Source organism: Pseudorca crassidens, chromosome 15 (assembly GCF_039906515.1).
Source record: "Pseudorca crassidens isolate mPseCra1 chromosome 15, mPseCra1.hap1, whole genome shotgun sequence".
In the NCBI taxonomy this organism is placed as follows: domain Eukaryota; kingdom Metazoa; phylum Chordata; class Mammalia; order Artiodactyla; family Delphinidae; genus Pseudorca; species Pseudorca crassidens.
Genome location: NC_090310.1, coordinates 7,273,686 through 7,292,792, shown reverse-complemented (window position 1 = coordinate 7,292,792; position 19,107 = coordinate 7,273,686). Strand labels below are relative to the sequence as shown.

General features: G+C 52.7%; 2 protein-coding genes across 8 annotated transcripts; one reads left to right on the top strand and one right to left on the bottom strand.

Moving 5' to 3' along the window:
* Positions 1-587: 587 nt before the first annotated feature.
* On the bottom strand, positions 588-19,096 carry ZNHIT1 (zinc finger HIT-type containing 1). 7 transcript variants are annotated; one of them, XR_010934812.1, is made up of 8 exons: positions 18,422-19,096; positions 11,495-11,665; positions 10,966-11,045; positions 10,672-10,841; positions 10,358-10,577; positions 5,204-7,244; positions 4,140-4,253; positions 588-1,114 (listed from the first exon to the last, which is right to left on the bottom strand). XR_010934812.1 is itself a non-coding variant. In XM_067705815.1 (5 exons), the coding sequence occupies exons 1-5, from the start codon at positions 18,441-18,443 to the stop codon at positions 10,556-10,558; spliced, it is 465 nt and encodes a 154-aa protein (XP_067561916.1). In that variant the 5' UTR covers positions 18,444-19,096; the 3' UTR covers positions 10,346-10,555. The 7 variants fall into 7 exon arrangements, 1 of the variants encoding a protein (XP_067561916.1); XR_010934816.1 differs by having other exon boundaries at positions 588-668; XR_010934813.1 differs by having other exon boundaries at positions 5,498-7,244.
* On the top strand, positions 881-5,902 carry CLDN15 (claudin 15). Its single transcript, XM_067705813.1, has 5 exons — positions 881-1,097; positions 3,830-3,994; positions 5,007-5,088; positions 5,179-5,295; positions 5,377-5,902. Exons 1-5 carry the CDS (start codon positions 881-883, stop codon positions 5,501-5,503), a joined length of 708 nt encoding a protein of 235 aa, XP_067561914.1. The 3' UTR covers positions 5,504-5,902.
* Positions 19,097-19,107: the final 11 nt, after the last annotated feature.

Below are 19,107 nucleotides of genomic sequence, written 5' to 3'. Positions count from 1 at the left end.
AGGGCATTCACCAAGTGTCGAGTATCGAGCGATTCATACTTGCGGGGAGCTTTGATCTGTAGTCACGATTCTTGTGAAGTGAGAAGTAGTAGTTCTAGTTCACAGAATCGGAAACAAGCTCAAGGGGCTCAAACTTCATGCCCACATCCCTTTGGTAAATGATGGACCTGGTTTGAATCCAGGTTGGTTGGATTCCAGAGCCATGGGTTTCTCCCAGATTCCCCATCCCCTTTTCGACCTTCATATTCCTTGGAGACTCAACGCCTCAAGCCCTAGCTCTTTGAGTTTCCTGAATTGTTCTCACCAACATTCAGAGAGGGTGGCTCCGCTCCCTTGGCCCTTCCCCACTGAAAGGTGCAGGGGACCTGCCTGTGGTCAGTCTCCGTCTCTGTCTCTTGTCCCTCTTACTCCATTCTCTGGCCCCCGATTAAAGCTGAGTCAGAGGCGGATGCTTCCCCTCGGCTCCCAGTGCCTCCCGTGGGAACCCTTCCTTGGCGGCATCCGTTAGTCCCTCCCCGGTAAGTCCTCTCCCCACACCCTCGTGGGGCGGGGAGCCCAGGGCAGCCCAGAGACGTGGGGGAGGGGTGGACTTTTGGCCCGTTTCGTTTATTCCGTCCATCTCCTCTTCAACAGCTGCCGTGCACTCTTTTCTCACTCCTCTGACCGACCTGCAGGGAAGCGGAGAGACCCAGAGAGAGGGAAGAGACCAACCAGAGACAGACCTGGGCCAAGGAAGAGGCAGAGGCTGCAGGCTGCCTCCCTCTCTCTCCCCAGCCTGCCTTAACCGCCGTCCTTAGCCAAAGCCCCTTCAAGTTCCCCTGGGGCTCAGCCCCTCCCCTTCTCTGGGGACCCAGGCTCCCCCCGGGGCCTGTGTCCCACCATGTCGGTGGCTGTGGAGATCTTCGGCTTCTTCATCGCAGCCCTGGGGCTGCTGATGCTAGGGGTGACCCTGACACACAGCAGCTGGCGAGTGTCCACCGTGCACGGGAACGTCATCACCACCAGCACCATCTTCGAGAACCTCTGGTACAGCTGTGCCACCGACTCCCTTGGAGTCTACAACTGCTGGGAGTTTCCGTCCATGCTGGCCCTCTCTGGTACGGGGTGGGGAGAGCTGAGGGGAGCAGAGGGAGGCGGGAGGTTGGAGAGACCCCGGCAAGGGTGGGTGCTGCCTGCGGTCTGACCTTGGGCGCCATACAGATACGGGAGGCCCAATCCAGCTGGGAGACCTGAGTTCCTGAAGCCGGGAGTGCCGGGGGCAGCCCTCTGGAACTGCGGTGGAGGCCTCACCACACGTGGCCCCCTGCTCTGACTTGACCCTGTCTTTGTGGCTACAAGTGCAGGCACTGGGGCCAGAGTGCCGGCTTCAGCACCTGCCTTTGACTAGCTCTGTGCCCCGGGCAGGTGACAAAATGAGCTGCATTTGACCCATCTGTAAGATTACGGTCATAATGGCACTGGTTCACCGGGTGGTCGTGAGGATTATATGCGATAAAATGCGCAAAATGTTAATGTGATGTGAGCATCTATATTCGCTCAATCAAATTCAGCATTTCAGTTTCAGGGTGGGAGTGCTGGGGCTCGTGGGGTGAAGAGGAAACCTCATCTTGGATTCTTGGGGGGTGAGATACTTAAAAGTCTCCGTAGCTTCGCCAGGCTTCCACTGGAGCATTGGTCTCACCTCCATGGTGAGTTCTAAAGGACTGTTTTAAAGGGAGTCCTCTTGCACATCTCAGTGTCCACTGTAAGCAGGGGTGTGTGTGTGTATGTGCTTGGGGTTCTTGGGTCAACGTACTTTTTTGAGCTTCTTGGCGGGCTGGAGCCTACAGCTCTTTTGGCCCAGAAAGTTCCTCCGTGGTGGCTGAAGCATCGTCCTGCTCCCTGCTCACCTATGAGTAGCACCCGCATTGTCCCCCAGGAGTCCTTCAGTCGGCCCCTCGCCAGGCCAAGAGGGGATGACAAGAAGCCCTGTGCAGTGCAGCTCCCGTGCCCTCACTGGGTGCTCACGAGGCGTCATGCTTTTCCAGGCCCCCTGCTGCAGGGGCCAGGTGGTAGGGGAAAGAGCCGAGGTCAGCATGCCACGAAATCGCCCCCGTGTATGTCAAAGGTGCTCTGAGCCGTTAGGGAGTCCAGGTGGGTCTCTCGTGCCCCCACTATTACCAGAATCTCCTGAGGCAGCTACAGGGGCTTCGTGCTCTCATCCCATCCAGGATGCCCGCCCCCCCCCCCCGAAAAAAGCCCTCTGTAAAAGTTGAGTACAGTCTGGGCCAGACACCCAGAACGCTGGGTGGCCAGAACAAACATTGGCGGCAGCCACTCAGCAGCCCTGGCCACCCCCTGACTTACCCCTCAACCACACCATGGTGTAAGGAGGGGCCCCAACTTGGGCTGCTGCTTGAAACCTGTCGTGAGTGTGCACGAAAGACAATGAAAGACAGGGGTGCGAGGGTGTGCGGAGCGGGAGGGCAGAGAGCGCAGCTGCCCAGGCTGAGGTCCCAGGCATTGCGCCGCACGCTTCACATGCGCCATTTCAGTGCTGATAACAGCCCCGCTGCTGGCAGTGTTAGTAACCTCATCTTCCAGAAGCTGGAAGACTGCAAGCTGTCCTGCCCAGAGCCACACAGGTGGTAGGGGGGCTGGAATCCAGACTCGTGTGTATCACGAGCCCGCTGATACTTCCTTCCCAGGCTGGTTCTGGTCCTGGGAAGGTTCCTATCAATTATTCACCTCGCAGCCACCCAGCCCATGCTCTTATGGGCCCTTCAATAATCTCTCTTTGTCTACGAGAGCTACCTGAGGATCCGGAGCTGGTCTGCCCCAGGTGGGGATGGCTGGCTGGATGGATGGGGAGAAGGTGGGAACTCCGGAAGGAGCGGCTGGGAATAAGAAAATGCTCCCAGAGAACTCTGTCACTCTTCCCTGCTCCCCAACTCTGGGCCGCTTCACATCCTCCTGGCAGGGACCCAGCCTTTCCCCTTCAACACAGGTGGCACTGCCCCACCCGGTAAAGGGGTGCAAGGTTCTTGGGAGTGCTTGGCAACTATCAAAGACAGAGAAGGAGGAAGGGGGGGCCAGAAAGGGAGCAGCCTTCTTCTTGGAGTTTGAGAAAGGGGAAACAGGCACTGAAAGCATGTGCGCTAGACTGACCTGGATTGGTCCTAGGCCCAGGTATCCCACGTTCCGGATAAGAAACTGCCCTTTACCCAGTGACCCATAGGTCACTGCTGCCCCCTATCGGTCACTCCAGGAAGAGGCTCAGTTCAGGATGTCGGGCACTGCGCTGGGCACTAAATGGGACCTAGTAGATGTGGGGAGAGGGAGGGGGTGCTTGGGTGCAGTGTCTGTAATACCCAGCAGAGCACGGCGGTTCTCAACCAGGGGTGATTTTTTGACGATGTCTAAACATTTTGATTGTCCTCTTTGGGGGGATTGCTACTGGTGCCTAGTGGGCAGAGGCCAAGGATGCTGCTAAACGTCCTACAATGCAGAGAATGCCCCCAGAACAAAGCATTATCCGGCCAAAGCGTCAGTGGCGCCAAGGAGAAGCCCTGTAATGGAGGTAGAGGCGAAGTGCGCCTGCGCAGGCGGGAGGGTCAGGCGGCGCTGAGCCTCGTTGGCACTGAGGTGAGCTCCTGGGATGGAGGGGCGTGTGACCCCTCGGCCTGACCCCTTAGTCTGCATGGGGCCTGAAGGACAGGGAGAGGACTTGAGGGCTTTTAGGGACTGAGGCCTGAGCAGATTGTACAAGGGGCTGCCTGTCGTAGCCGGGAGAGCAGATGGAGGGGAAGGGGCCGGCTCCGGGACCCATGGCTGTGTCCCACCTCCCTAGGGTACATCCAGGCCTGCCGCGCGCTCATGATCACCGCCATCTTCCTGGGCTTCCTGGGCCTCTTCCTAGGCATGGTGGGGCTGCGCTGCACGAACATTGGGGATCTGGAGCCCTCCAGGAAAACCAAGCTGGCGGCCACCGCAGGGGCCCTAAACATACTGGCTGGTAATTGGGGGCAAGTGATGGGGGGACGCTGTGCCGTGGTGGGGGTGGGGTGGCCCGTGGCCCAGACTGCAGGGTTGCCTCACCTTCCCCTTTGCATTGACACCTGCCCTCTCTCCCAGCTCACCCCACTCTCACCCATACTCACCAGATCCCTTGGTTACAAATCAGTCCATCAGCAATGTTTCTTGAGCCCGCACTAGGAGCCAGGCAGTGGGAGGGACTCCAAAGGTGAGAGTTTCTGCCCTCCAGAGCTTACAGCCTGGATGGGAAGACCAGAGTTAGGACATGCGTGCGCGCGCGTGCGCGCACACACACACACACACACACACACACACACACACGCTGTACACAATAACAGTACCATGTGAGTCACCATCCCTTTTCAATTTGCAAAACATTTCTGCACACATCAGCTCACAACAAGCCTGTGAGGCAGGGCAGGTCTTGTCCTGTTCTCCAGATGTGGAAACAGGCTCAGAAAGGCCAGGTGGCTTGCTGGAAGACAAGCCCCAGGGGGCGGCCAGGCTGGACCTATTGTCCGGGGGCCCGGCTGGCTTCAGGCCTTCATGCACCGAGCGGTGAAGACCTGGCACAGCGCTGAGGGCTCTAGGAGGCCAAGGAAAGGGGGGTCAGGGCAGGCAGGACTGATGGGGAAGACTGCTTGGGCTTTTGAGGATGGGGAGGACTTGGATGAGCAGATTCCCAGCGAGGAAACTGTGGTCCAGGCGCTAGAGGTAGGAATGCCAGGGCAGATCGGGGATAAACAGGGGGAAGAGGGGCTGAGGAGCAGAGTGGAGACCACAGGAGAGGTGGGCTGCGGTAGGGTCCTGGGGGCTGGATCGAGCAGCCTGCAGTTGACGTAGGAAACATAGGAAACGGAAGAGTCATGAGCTGGAGAGGGGAAACGAAAGGGATCCAGTGAAACTTGCTCTTGGACTTGAAGCCCACGTCCTGCTCTCCGGGCCGCCCTTCCTCCACAGGGCCTAGTGCGGTTCTCCTCTCTCTCCCCCAGGTGTCTGTGGGATTGTGACCATCTCCTGGTACGCCTTCCACATCACCCGGGACTTTTTCGACCCCTTGTACCCCGGAACCAAGTGAGTGTGGGAGCCCCACCCACGGGGGTAGTGGGTGGGCCTCTGCCCCACCCTGAGCTAGCACCACCTGCTCATCGTCCTTGTCCCCAGGTACGAGCTGGGCCCCGCCCTCTACCTGGGCTGGAGCGCCTCCCTGCTCGCCATCCTGGGTGGCATCTGCCTCTTCTCCAACTGCTGCGGCTCTCGGAACCAGGACCAAGGCGCCAGGTAAGGGAGGGCGTGCCGCGAGGGGTGGGGCGCGGGGCGAGGGCTGCATCTCCCTCTGACCCGGGTTCTCTCCCCTGCCAGCATCCGGCTTCCGTACAAGGCCCCGGCAATGCCCGCCAAAAGCCTCGCTGCCCGCCTGCCCACCTCGGCCTCGGATGAAGAAGGCGACAGCAGCTTTGGCAAGTACGGGAAAAACGCTTACGTGTAGGTGGCCTGGCCTGTGGACCCCATTCCCTTCCCACTGCCCCCAGTGGAGAGGGGTCCCCGTAAACCCGGGGCTGCAGGCGCAGGACCCTGCTCGCGGTAACAAGCTCAGGGGCAAGCCACGCTTCAGGCTCCGCCCCGTGCCCGGAAGCCGCGCCCAGCTCTGACCTCAGGCTCCGCCTTCCCTCTTGGAGCTCCGCCCTGGTCACGCCTCTTTCGTCTGGCCCCCTGGATCCTCTCAGGCCAAGAACAAGCTTCCTCAGAACTCACCTCTGGCCCCTGAGGCTGGACCCCTCTTAACCTTCTGAGTCTGGGCTCTGGGCCGTTAAGGGGGCGGAGGCGTCCCCGAGTGTTTGTGGTCTGTATAAATACTTGCATAAATAAATTTGTATTGCGAACTGTTCAGGGGTTGAAGGTGTCATGAGGCAGCTGGCCCAGCAAGGGACCCTGGGTGCCGCCTCAGTTCCTGGACCCCAGGCTGTCACCTGTTCTCCTCTCCATCGCCTTTGGACTGTCCCATCCAGCAGAAGAGGCGAGGAGTGGCAGGTGATTTCTAGACTGTGGCACTGTCACAACTACCGATAAGGGCCATCAAGGAGCAGATAAGGAATATCCAGCTCTAGGAACCGGAATAGCAGAGATACCCTCTGGCCAGACCTTTCTCACAGCTGTACAAGGAGACAGTTGGTCTAGAGCAGAGTTTCTTTACCTGGGCCTGAGAGTGGATATCAGAAACTGACAAGCCCTTTGAAACTGTGTCAAATCAACCAGGCCTGGTGCAAGTACAGTTTTCTGAGGATGGTTCAATAACTTCCAGAGGGACTTCCCTGGTGACGCAGTTAAGAATCCGCCTGCTAATGCAGGGGACACGGGTTCAAGCCACGGTCCGGGAAGATCCCACATGCCGCGGAGCAGCTAAGCCAGTGCACCACAACTACTAAGCCTGCGCTCTACAGCCCACGAGCCACAACTACTGAAGCCCGCGTGCCTAGAGCCCGTGCTCCACAACAAGAGAAGCCACCGCAATGAGAAGCCCGCGCACCACAATGAAGAGTAGCCCCCGCTCGCCGCAACTAGAGAAAGCCCGTGCCCAGCAACAAAGACCCAACTCAGCCAAAAATAAATAAATAAATAAATTTATTTAAAAAAATAATAACTTCCAGGGCTTCCCTGGTGGCGCAGTGGTTGAGAGTCCGCCTGCCAATGCAGGGGACATGGGTTCGTGCCCCGGTCCGGGAAGATCCCACATGCCGTGGAGCGGCTGGGCCTGTGAGCCATGGCCGCTAAGCCTGTGCGTCCGGAGCCTGTGCTCCGCAATGGGAGAGGCCACAACAGTGAGAGGCCCGCGTACCGAAAAAAAACCACAAAAAACAAACAAAAAAAACACAATAAAATAAGGCACAAATGAACTATCTATAAAACAGAAACAGACTCATAGACACATGTACCGTTTTCAACACTATTTTCTTCTTTGCTAGAAGCTACAGCAGCAAGACCGGGGCCCTGCCCTCAGAGAACTCACAGGCTGGGAGCAAACAGAAATGCAGACAGCTAGTTACCATGTAATAGGCAAGGTGCTAAGGCTACTCCAGGAATCTTCCAGTTTTTGAGGAACTAGCTATGAGAAACTCAGCAACAAACTGCTTTAGGTCTTGGGCAATGATGTCAACAGCTGAGTACTTACCAGACGCCAGGCACTGGGCTTGGTACGGTCTCATTTAATCCTCACAATTTCTGGGAGGTGGCTGTAACAGAGTCAAAGAGGCAAAGTGACCTGTCCAAGCTAGTAATAATTGGTAGTACAGTAATTAGTAAGTAGTGGGCCCAAGGTCTGAGACTGAAGACCCAAATGGCCTGTTTCCCAGAATCCCTGGCTCTCCAAACTAATCCATGTCAATTATTATTATTAATAATATTTTAGTTAGTTAGTTAGTTGTGCCAGGTCTTAGTTGGGGCAAGTGGGCTCCTTAGTTGCAGCTCATGGGCTCCTTAGTTGCAGCACATGGGCTCCTTAGTTGCGGCACATGGGCTCCTTAGTTGTGGCATGCAAACTCCTAGTTGTGGCATGCATGTGGGATCTAGTTCCCTAACCAGGGACTGAACCCAGGCCCCCTGCGTTGGGAGTGCAGAGTCTTAACCACCGCACCACCAGGGAAGTCCCTAATCCTTGTCAATTAAATTTAAAGCTCATTGAGGTCTTTAGGTGGGAGCGCCCCAGTCTTCAGCCTTCCAGATCCTAGCATTAACCTCTTCTGCCCCTGCGGGCCCAGGAAGGGTCTGTGCTGCCCTACCACATGACACTGGATCTAGAAGCTTCTAGCCTCTAGAAGCTTTGGCATAGTGTAGATTCCCCAAAGACCAAGGTGTTTCCCAAGGTGGGGACCAAGTCTCCACTAGAACACAGGAGCTGGCAAAAATTGCTCAAGGTTTCCCTTGAGGAGTTAAGGTTTCAAATGGGGTTCTGGAGATCTTTCCTAGAGAAGTTCAATGAATGACTTGGGGACCCAATCAGCATCAGAGCATCAGGAGCCCCTGGGGTCTGGCTCTGTCCTATCAAGGTCAGTGGGGGAAGACTGAGTGTGTCACTGAGTAGACAAATCTTACAGCAAGCAGAACCTCTGTGATTCTTTTTATAGCAACAAAATAGGAAACAAAGTCAGTAAATTTAGGAAATAAACCAAAGAGATTGTGCTGACTCAGTGGAAATCTGACAGGAATTCTGACGCAGGTGATCACAGTGCAGCACAGAAGGTGTTTCTCAGCCCAGAAATGGCCTTTTTTTTTTTGGCCATGCCTGTGGCTTGTGGAATCTTAGTTCCCCAACCAGGGATCGAACCCAGGGCCCCGGCAGCAAAAGCACCGAGTCCTAACCATGGGACCACCAGGGAATTCTATTTACTTTCTTGACGATACTTCTCGGTGGAGAGAAAAATAGAAAGGTTAGGATCTAGGAAAGTTTCCCTTCCTGAGAGCAAGATAATTAATCTAGGCCAAGAGTTCGCAGCCAGCAGACTGAATTCCTGATGTCCCAGTTACTATTGCTGTATAACCAACCATCTCAAGGCTCCAAGGCATAAACCATTTTATTATACACAGAGATTCTGCAAGTCAGGAATTTAGACAGGACACAGCAGAGACAGCCAGTGTCTGCTCCACGATGTTGAGGACACGGCTAGGAAGACTCAAATGGTTGAGGGTAACTTGATGTCTGGGGGTTGGAATCATCAGGAAGCATCTTCACTCCTATGATGGAAGCCTGGGCTGGGATGGCTTGAAGGCTTGGCTCAGCCGGACCCGTCAATGGGAGGACCTGCACGTGGCCTCTGGGTGTAGCTGGGCTTCCTCACAGCATGGCAGCTGCAGGATGGTTGTGTTTCTTACATGGTAGCTGAAGGCTCCCAAAGCAAGTGTCCTGGGGACAAGGCAGAAGCTGCACTGCCTTCTACCACCTTGCCTTGAGTGTCATGTGATCACTCTTCTACCACTTTCTACTGGTCCAAGCACTCATAAGCCTGCCCAGATCCCAGGGGAAGGGGACCAAGCACCACCTTTTGATGAAAGGATAGTAAAAAATTTTACAGCCATTTTTCAAAACCACCACACTGAGGACTGTCTCTAAACCCTGTCCTCACCACCACTGAACACGAAGATGTCACCAACACCACTTGCCCAACCAAGTCTCCAGAGGAAGGGCAGGAAGCTCCTCAGGAAGACACTGGGAATATTTGGGCCAACCCCAAGGAAGTCCCCAGTAGTGGGGAGAAGAGCCTAAGACGTTCCTTAACGCCAACTTGGCTGGATCTCATTAATATCTTACTGAAGTAATTTGTGCAACAAATATTTCCTAAGCACCTGGTTGGCTATGTTGCAACAGGGTACGGGGCCTTAAGACAGCAACTCCAAGGCACTTAAGAGCTCACAGCTTGCAATCCACTTAGAGAAGGTGTGGGTGTAAGAAGCTCTAATAGCACAGAAGTTACAGCACCCAGGGCCACCGAGAACAGGGCCCTCTATACCGTGAACTTCCTGACGCTTCCCAGAAACTTCTGGGTTCTCTCTGCTGCTAATAATTTCACACACCACAGCCCCTGGTAAGAGGGGCTTCCTAAGGACAAGTGCTGCCTCAGACAGGCAGCACCAAGAATGAGGTCCCAGTCTCTCCCATCTGGTTAAGAACAGAGGACAAAGACAGTGCTAGTGCCTTCTGTGGCGCCTTCTATACCCCCATCCCCACCCCTCCCCTCACTCCACTTCCCCATAACCAGTCCTGGGAGCCAGCGGTACTAAAAAGATACCCGGAGGAACTGTAGAAACAAAATTTAAAAAAAAAAAAAAAACAACTAAATCAATAACCCAAATAGTGACATAAAGCAGCCAAGGGGCTTCCCTGGTGGCGCAGTGGTTGAGAGTCCGCCTGCCAATGCAGGGGACACAGGTTCAATCCCTGGTCCGGGAAGATCCCACATGCTGCAGAGCAACTAAGCCCGTGCGCCACAACTACTGAGCCTGCGCTCTAGAGCCCGTGCTCTGCAATAAGAGAAGCCACCGCAACGAAGAATAACCCCTGCTCACTGCAACTAGAGAAAGCCGGTGCACAGCAATGAAGACCCAACGCGGCCATAAATAAATAAATAAATACATTTATACATATAAAGAAAAGAAAGAAGCAGCCAAGAAATGCAAAGACCTGGGGGTGGCAGGAGAATGGGACAAAATCTCTCACGGTCAGGGACCATGAGGGGCAGACAGCGGGAGTAGGAAAAGACACAGAGCAGTGAGTTCGAGAGGCAGGAGGCCCATCAGCCTCACCCCCAAAACCCCACAGGACCACACAGGCAGGCTCCTCCTCGCACAAGACCTTTTATTACAACAGCGCTCTGAGGGCTCGGCCCACTGCCCTGCCACAGTCCCTGGGAGCAAGACTGGTCTTCCCTGGAGGACAGGACACGAGCTTCGTTGGGCTCCTCTCTTGGTCCAGGGGGAGCGCCTTTCCTTTCGGTGATGCCCTCTCCGAGGCCAGGTGATGCAAGGCCTTCCTCTCTGCGGACGCCTAGGGTCATACAGTCCACTTCAGGCACCTGCAAGGCAGAGGAGGCCCAGGATGAGCAGAGGGTCCAGGAGGCTGTGGGGGGAGGAGGGGGAGGGTGTGGACCCGGGGGAGGCCCCTCTCACCTGGTCTCCTGGTGGGTGCCCAGGCAGCGCACAGTACAGTACCGGGCACCGCAGCTGACACAGGTGTAGGGGGAGGGGAAGCCACAGACAGCACAGAAGGGGCGCTGGGGCCGGGATGGGGGTCCTGCACAGGCCGTCAGGTAGTTGGGGCCCTCAGCCACACTCAGGTTCTGCAGAGACAAGGGGGCTGGCCCTGTGACCCCTCTGTCCCCTTGCAGGAACACCTGCCGGGGCCAAGGATGTCTGCAGGTGCATCCCTGCCCTGTGGGGTCCTCCCCAGCCAGCTCCTCTCACCTGCTCCTCCAGCAAGGCCTGAAAGTTTTTTCGGAAGCGAAGTTTAAAATGATCACCTCGAGTTTTCTTCTTTTTCTTTCCTAGAGGTCAAGAGCAATGAGTTACTTGGCACGTGCCAAGGAAGACACTGGTTCTTTGCTTCACCGTTCCGATCCCCCATGTCCATTCATTGCCCAGGTGCCCACCTGGGTTCTAAGCCGGCCTCTCTCTACCACCCTTCCCTGCCCCCCACTTCTCCAAGCCAAGCCTTCCTCCATCTCCACCCTCCCTATATCTAGAGCTTTGTGTCCGAGCTCAAGGGATCTCAGAGCTCATCGGCTCCCGCTTCTTCATTCTATTGATACATACAGGAAAGGAAACTGAAGCACAGAAAGGGAGAGCAGCTGGCTCAAAGGAGCCAGAGGAGCTCCTGGATCACCCATCCCCCAGCCTGATGTCCTTACAAACCCTGACCAGGGCAGGCTCTTCCCTCCTCCTGCAGCCTTGTCTCCTGGCACCTGGCCCCCGCTTCCTCCTCCACCCGACTCACCAGTGTCTGCATCATCATCAAACTGAGGCAGCCGCTTGCCGAGCTGGGGGAGCCCTGCGTGGGGGTCGTCCTGGAAGTTGTCATTCTCCAAGGCCTCGAGCTGCCTGTTGATGCGGCGTTGCCGGGCCGCCCGGTCCAGCACCCGCCGCTGTCCAGGGTCCTGGGAGCGAACTAGATGGGATGGGGCCAGAAGAGTTATGGGGTCAGAGAAGAGAGAAGCTGGGGCGGCCTTGGCTCTGGGCCGTGTGTGGAAGACTTCCAGGGGTTGGGGAGGCACAGCTCTCTGATCTCATCCTAGTCCCCCAGCCCTTGGCCCCTGTATCTTCTCCCAATATATCACCCACTCTGGCTGCTTCCTTCCCAGCTACCTAAGGCTGCCGTTTCAGTCACTCATGCCTGTTTTCTTTTTAAAAAAATATTTATTTATTTACTTATTTATTTATTCGCCTGCGCTGGGTCTTAGTTGCGGCACGCAGGATCTTCATTGTTGCATGTGGGACCTTTAGTTGTGGCATGCGGGATTCTTAGTTGCGGCATGTGAACTCTTAGTTAAGGCATGCAGCATCCAGTTCCCTGACCAGGGAACGAACCTGGGCGCCCTGAACTGGGAGCATGGACTCTTAGCCACTGGACCACCAGGTAAGTCCCCATTCATGCCTGTTTTCTATCCTTTTGGCCCCAGCCTTTCCTCCCAATCCCAGACCCAGCCAATGAAATGCCTCCTGGAGACCTCTCACTGCTGGCCGAAATCACACAACCATGGTGACGGAGACCACAGTACACTCGGGGCTTCCAGGCTCCACTGGGACCTTGATGCACTCAGACTTCACACTCAGCAATCTCATTTCCCACCTAAAAGGAACTGAGCCACCATGGAGAGATGCTCAACCATCAGCCTACCCTCAATCATAACTGCATGGGTACCCCCGTCCCTCCATTCCAAGTGGATGCACCCCCAAGTCCCACTGCTAAACCCAAACCCTCTACCTCTAGCTCGAGTCCTCCCTGACTCTTGCATCTTCAACCCCTCCCACTCAACTGGTACTTTCCCCTCCATAGAAAAACCTGATCAACTCTCACGTGTCTATCCAACTTCATACCTACTCTGCTTTGAGAGCGCAGTCCATGGTAAGTCTTATTTCCTTACCTCCCATCCACTCCTAACCAACCCCTGGCAAACCAACTTCCATTCAATGGGAACCACTCACACTCAGGACACCAGTGACCATCTAGGGCCAAATCCGGTGTGTTTGCTTGAGCTCTCCATAGCCTGAGACTGTGTCTATATGTCACATTTTAGTAATTCTTGCAATATTTCACACGTTTTCATTATTATTATCTTCGTTATGGTGATCCGTGACCAGTGATCTTTGATGTTACTATTGTAATTGTTTTCGGGCATCACAAATTGCGCCCATACAAGACGGCAAACTTGACTGATAAATGTGTGTGTGTTCTGACTGCTCTGGCAGTCGGCTGACCCAAGTCTCTCTCCCTGTCCTCGGGCTTCCCGATTCCCTGAGACCCAACAATATTGAAATCAGGCCAATTAATAACCTTACAGTGGCCTCTAAGTGTTCAAGTGAAAGGAAGAGCTACATGTCTCTCACTTTAAATCAAAAGCTAGAAATGATTATGCTTAGTGAGGAAGGCATGTCAGAAGCTGAGACAGGCCAAAAGCTAGGCCTCTTGCACCAAACAGCTAAGTTGTGAATGCAAAGGAAAAGTTCTTGAAGAAAATTAAAAGTGCTAGTTCAGTCAACACCTGAATGACAAGGAAGCAAAACAGCCTTACTGCTCATATGGAGAAAGATTTAGTGGTCTGGATAGAAGATCAAACCAGCCACAACATTCCCTTAATCCAAAGCCTAATACAGAGCAAGGCCCTAACTCTCTTCAATTCTACAAGGGCTGAGAGAGGTGAGGAAGCAGCAGAAACAAAGTGTGAAGCGAGCAGAGGTTGGTTCATGAGGTTTGAGGAAAGAAGCCAGGGACTTCCCGGGTGGCGGAGTGGTTAAGAATCCACCTGCCAATGCAGGGGACATGGGTTCGATCCCTGGTCCGGGAAGATCCCACATGCCGCGGAGCAACTAAGCTCGTGCGCCACAACTACTGAGCTTGCGCTCTAGAGCCCACGAGCCACAACTACTGAGCCTGCGTGCTACAACTACTGAAGCCCGTGTGCCTAGAGCCCGTGCTCCGCAATAAGAGAAGCCACCTCAATGAGAAGCCCACGCACCGCGATGAAGAGTAGCCCCCACTCGCTGTAACCAGAGAAAGCCCGTGCTCAGCAACAAAGACCCAACGCAGCCAAAAATAAATAAATAAATAAGTAAATTTATTTAAAAAAAAAAATTTTTTTTTAAAATAGGAAAGAAGCCGTCTCCATAACATAAAAGTGCAAGTTGAAGCAGCAAGTGCTGAGGTAGAGGGACTTCCCCGGCGTCCTGTGGCTAAGACTCCACACTCCCAATGCAGGGAGCCTGGGTTCGATCCCTGGGCAGGGAACTAGATCCCACATGCTGCAACTAAGAGTTCGCATGCCGCAATTAAAGACCCGGCACAGCCAAATAAATAAATAAATATATTTTTTTAAAGTGCTGTTGTAGAAGCTACAGTAAGTTATTCAGAAGCTCTAACTAAGGGAATTCCCTGGTGGTCCAGTGGTTAGGACTGTGCGCTTTCACTGCTGTGGGCCCGGGTTCGATCCCTGACTGAGGAACTAAGATCCCGCAAGCTGCGCAGCACAGCCAAAAAAAAAAAAAAAAAAATCAGAAGATCTACCTAAGATAATTAATGAAGGTGGCAACACTAAACAACAGACTTCCAATGTAGACAAAACTGCCTTCTATTAGAAGAAGCCATCCAGGACTTTCATAGCTAGAGAGGAGAAGTCAATGCCTGGCTTCAAAGCTTCAAGGGATAGGATGACTCTCTTGTTAGGGGCTAAAGCAGCTAGCTGGTAACTTTAAGTTGAAGCCAATGCTCACTTACCCTTCTGAACATCCTAGGGCCCTTAAGAATTAGGCTAGATCTATTCTGCCTGTGCTCTATAAATGGAAAAACAAAGCCTGGATGGCAGCACATTTGTTTACAACATAGTTTACCGAATATTTGAAGTCCATTGTTGATACCTACTTCTCAGAAAAAAAAGATACTTTTCAAAATATTACTGCTCATGGACAATGCACTTGCTCACCCAAGAGCTCTAATGGAGATGTACAACAAGATCAATGTTGTTTTCACGCCTGCTAACACAATATCCATTCTACAGCCCATGGATTAAGAAGTAATTTTGACTTTCAAGTCTTATTATCTAAGAAATATATTTCATAAGGCTATAGCTGCCATAGATAATGATTCCTCTGATGGAGCTGGGCAGAGTCAATTGAAAACCTTCTGGAAAGGATTCACCATTCCAGATGACATGAAGAACATTTGTGATTCATGGGAAGAGGTCAAAATGTCAACATTAACAGGAGTTTGGAAGAAGTTGATTCCGACCCTCATGGATGACTTTGAGGGATTCAAGACTTCAGTGGAAGTAACTGCAGATGTGGTGGAAACAGCAAGAGAACTATAATTAGAAGGGGAGCCTGAAGATGTGACTGAATTGCTGAAATCTCATGATAAAACTCATGGATGAGGAGTTGCTTCTTCTGGATGAGCCAAGAAAGTGGTTTCTTTTTTTCTTTTTTTTTTTTGCAGTACGCGGGCCTCTCACCGCTGCGGCCTCTCCCACTGCAGAGCACAGGCTCCAGACGCGCAGGCTCAGCGGCCATGACTCACGGGCCTAGCCGCTCCGCGGACTAGGGGCACGAACCCATGTCCCCTGCATCGGCAGGCGGACTCTCAACCACTGCACCACCAGGGAAGCCCAAGAAAGATAAGATTAGATTTTATCTTGAGATAAAATCTACTCGTGGTGAAGATGTGTGAGGATTGTTGAAACAACAACAAATGATTCACAGTATCGCATAACAGGGAATTCCCTGGCAGTCCAGGGGTTAGGACTATGAGCTCCCATTGCAGTGGGCCAGGGTTCAATCCCTAGCTGAGGAACTAAGATTCTGCAAGCTGTGTGGGGACAGACGGAAGGAAGGGAGGGAGGGAGGGAGGAGAAAGAAAGGGAAAGGAAAGGAAAGGAAAAAACAAAGACTTTTAAAAAATAGAATATTATATAACTTAGTTGATAAAGCAGTGACAGGCTGAGAGGATTGATTCCAATTTTGAAAGAAGTTCTACTCTGGGTAAAACGCTATCAAACAGCATTGCAGGCTACAGAGAAAACCTTCACGAAAGGAAGAGTCAATCAATGTGGCAAACGTCACTGCTGTCTTACTTTAAGCAACTGCCACAGCCACCCCAGCCTTCAGTAACCATCACCCTGATCAGTCAGCAGCCATCCACACTGAGGCAAGACCCTCCACCAGCAAAAGAAGTTACAACGCGCTGAAGTCTCACACGATGGCTAGGATTTCTTAGCAATAAAGTACTTTTAAATTAAGGCATGTACATTTTTAAAAGACATAATGCTATTGCACACTTAACTGACTATAACGTAAAAATAAAAAAGATTTCTTTTGGCCGCGCCGAGCAGCATGTGGAATCTTAGTTCCCCGACCAGGGATTGAACCCGTGCCCCCTGCAGTGGAAGCGTGGAGTCTTAACCGCCGGATAGCCAGGGAAGTCCCTAAACATAATTTTTATATGCACTGGGAAATAAAAAAATTTGTGACTCACTTTATTGCGATATTTGCTTTATTGCAGTGGTTTAGAACCAAACCTGCATATCTCTGAGATCTGCCTGTACTAAGCTCTTTGCATAAATGGAATTCTTTAATCTTTACGTCAACCTTATGAAATAGGTATCATTATCATCCCCAGTTTACTGGAGTTCAGAGGTTAAGAAACCTGTCCAAAGTTTACACAGCTATTAATAAGCACCTGGGTCAGAATTCAAACCCAGAACTGCCCAGCATCAAAAAAGATCCTCTTCAGCGCTGTACTATACTGCCTCCCTTCCAAGTACCAGGCGGTTCTGGGAATACAACCAGAGCTTACAGTCAGGTGGGGAATATAAATGATCAAATAAACAAGCACAGTACAGGATAGTACATGCTAGGACAGGGAAGTACAAAGTACTACAAAGCACATGACAGAAACACATAACCGGGGCTTGGGGTAGTCAGTCAGGAAGATTTTCCAGAGGAAAGAATAGAAGTTAGCCTGATTGGGATGGGGGTGGGGTGTCTTAGGCCTTGGTACCAGCATGAGGGAAGGCCTGGATGAAAGACTGCAGTGCCTTCAATAAATTTTTTAAAGTTCTGTATGGCTGGTACATAAAGTATGTGTGTGTGGGGGGGGATGGGGATATGAAGTTAGGCAGACCATTAAGAATCTTACCTTTAAGTATCTAAAGGAATTTGGCTTTGGGACTTCCCTGGTGGTCCACTGGATAAGACTCCGAGCTCCCAATGCAGGGAGCCCGCGTTCGATCCCTGGTCAGGGAACTAGATCCCACATGCATGCTGCAACTAAGAGTTCACATGCCACAACTAAGGGGCCCGCCTGCTGCAACTAAGACCCAGCGCAACCAAATAAATTAAAACATTAAAAAAATAATAAAATAAAGGAATTTGGATTTGGGGATTTTATGGTGAGGGTGATGGAGATCCAGTGAGGGGTTTAAAGATGACATGACTGTATTTATTACAAGTCAATCTGGCAGAGTGTTCTGACCCTCATCTCTTTTTATCTGGATTCCTCAACAGCTTCCTAACTGGCCTTCCAATCTCTGAACCTGCACTACACAATAGAGCAGCCACTAGTCACATGAGGCTACTGAAATTTACATGTAGATTAATTAAGATGTAATTAATTGGGCTTCCCTGGTGGCGCAGCGGTTGAGAGTCCGTCTGCCAATGCAGGGGATACGGGTTCGTGCCCGGACCCGTGAGCCATGGTAGCTGGGCCTGCGCGTCCGGAGCCTGTGCTCCACAATGGGAGAGGCCACAGCAGTGAGAGGCCCGCGTACCACAAAAAAAAAAAAAAAAAAGATGTAATTAATTAAGATACATAAAATTTTAAATTCAGTTTCTCAATCTTGCCACATTTCAAGCGCTCAATAGCCACATGTGGCTACTGGCTGCCATACTGAATAGTGCTGATTAAGAACATTCCCATCATCCCAGAAATTTCTATTGGACGGCGCAGCTCTAGTCGCTCCAATCCATCCTCCGCATTGAAGCTGAACTCCCTTTCTAAGAGATAAATTTGTCTGGGTCACTCCCCTGCCTTAAAAGACCTTGATGGCTCTCCACCGCCCTCTCCAGAGAGTTCAAACTCTTCAGCAGTGTATACAGTGCCTTTCAAGGGTACCTTTTCCTAGCCTTCCAGCCTCTCTCCTCTGCAAGCCCCAGAACTGTGAACTTGGCTTCCTAAGCGATTTGCTTTTTCTTGCTCTCCTACCTTGGCAGGTGCGGTTCCCGCTGCAGGGAAGGAGTCCCCACGCACCTGCACTGAGCGAAACTGTGACTTTCAGGACTCAATCCAAGCGTTTTCCTTCCCTCCAGTCCCCTCCTTCCCAGAAGCTGGGTTGGATGCCACTCCTCCCCAAGCCCAGGCACGCTGCATCCCTCTACCATAGCACGTATCACTCTGAAATGCCGTGGTAAGTCTGCGCGTCTGCCCAGCTCCCGGAAAGCCAGTTCTTGGATGCTAAGGATATTTTTTTCTTTCTCCATCCCCAGGGCCCGGCTTGCAGCAGGCATGAAGAAAACGTGAACGGATGGTTTGGGGGTCTGCCCCGACGTCAGGACCCGAGGTCCTGGGTAGGAATTTAAGACTAATAACTGGTTGAGGGAATCCTAGGCCAGATTCGATTTTAGAGGAGGATAGGGGGCCAAGAGCCAGGGGCTCACATACCCGAAGTTTTCTTCTCCACCATTTTCACAACACAGCCGCCAGCTGAGCCTACTGCGCACGCGTTCTAAATCACGCGCTGTGGTTGGGTCATCACGACTTCCTGTGGCGCGTGCCCCTACGCGTGCGCAGTGTAATCCACCGCTTTGACTACGTAATGTTTCCTTAGAGACCAGAAAGCTTTCCGCCATATTTTATACGGGCAAAACTACTTCCGACCTCGGTGTAGTTGTGTATTTTGCGGGACCCTCGAAATGGGTCATTTTAAAGAGATGTTGCCAGTGATCTTTCAAGAAACGTCATTTTCCTTGGGTCTGTCTGAAGATACAGTCATCACAAAGGCATCCCATGGAGCTTCTCCCCTGGGCAGTGAAGATGATGGGCCGGAGTACCAAAGAACTTGGCTTCAGTGGGCAATCCCAGAGGTCCCCGGTGACCCTCTGCCTAAACCTCAACCCCCAGATCCCTTGGGGCCGCAGACTCCTCGGCCTTCTCCCTTCCTGCCGTCAAACCCGCTCCGCGCGTCCCCACCGCCTCTTTCTGAGTCTTCCGCCCGGCTGCTCGAGGCAGGGTTGTGGCAAAGACCCGCCTCCGCATCCCGCCGGACCCGCAAGGGGTCACTTCCCCTCTCCGCGTTTCACTTTCCTGAAGTGTTAGGCGCTGTGGGCCGGGCTGGCTCTAAAAGACCT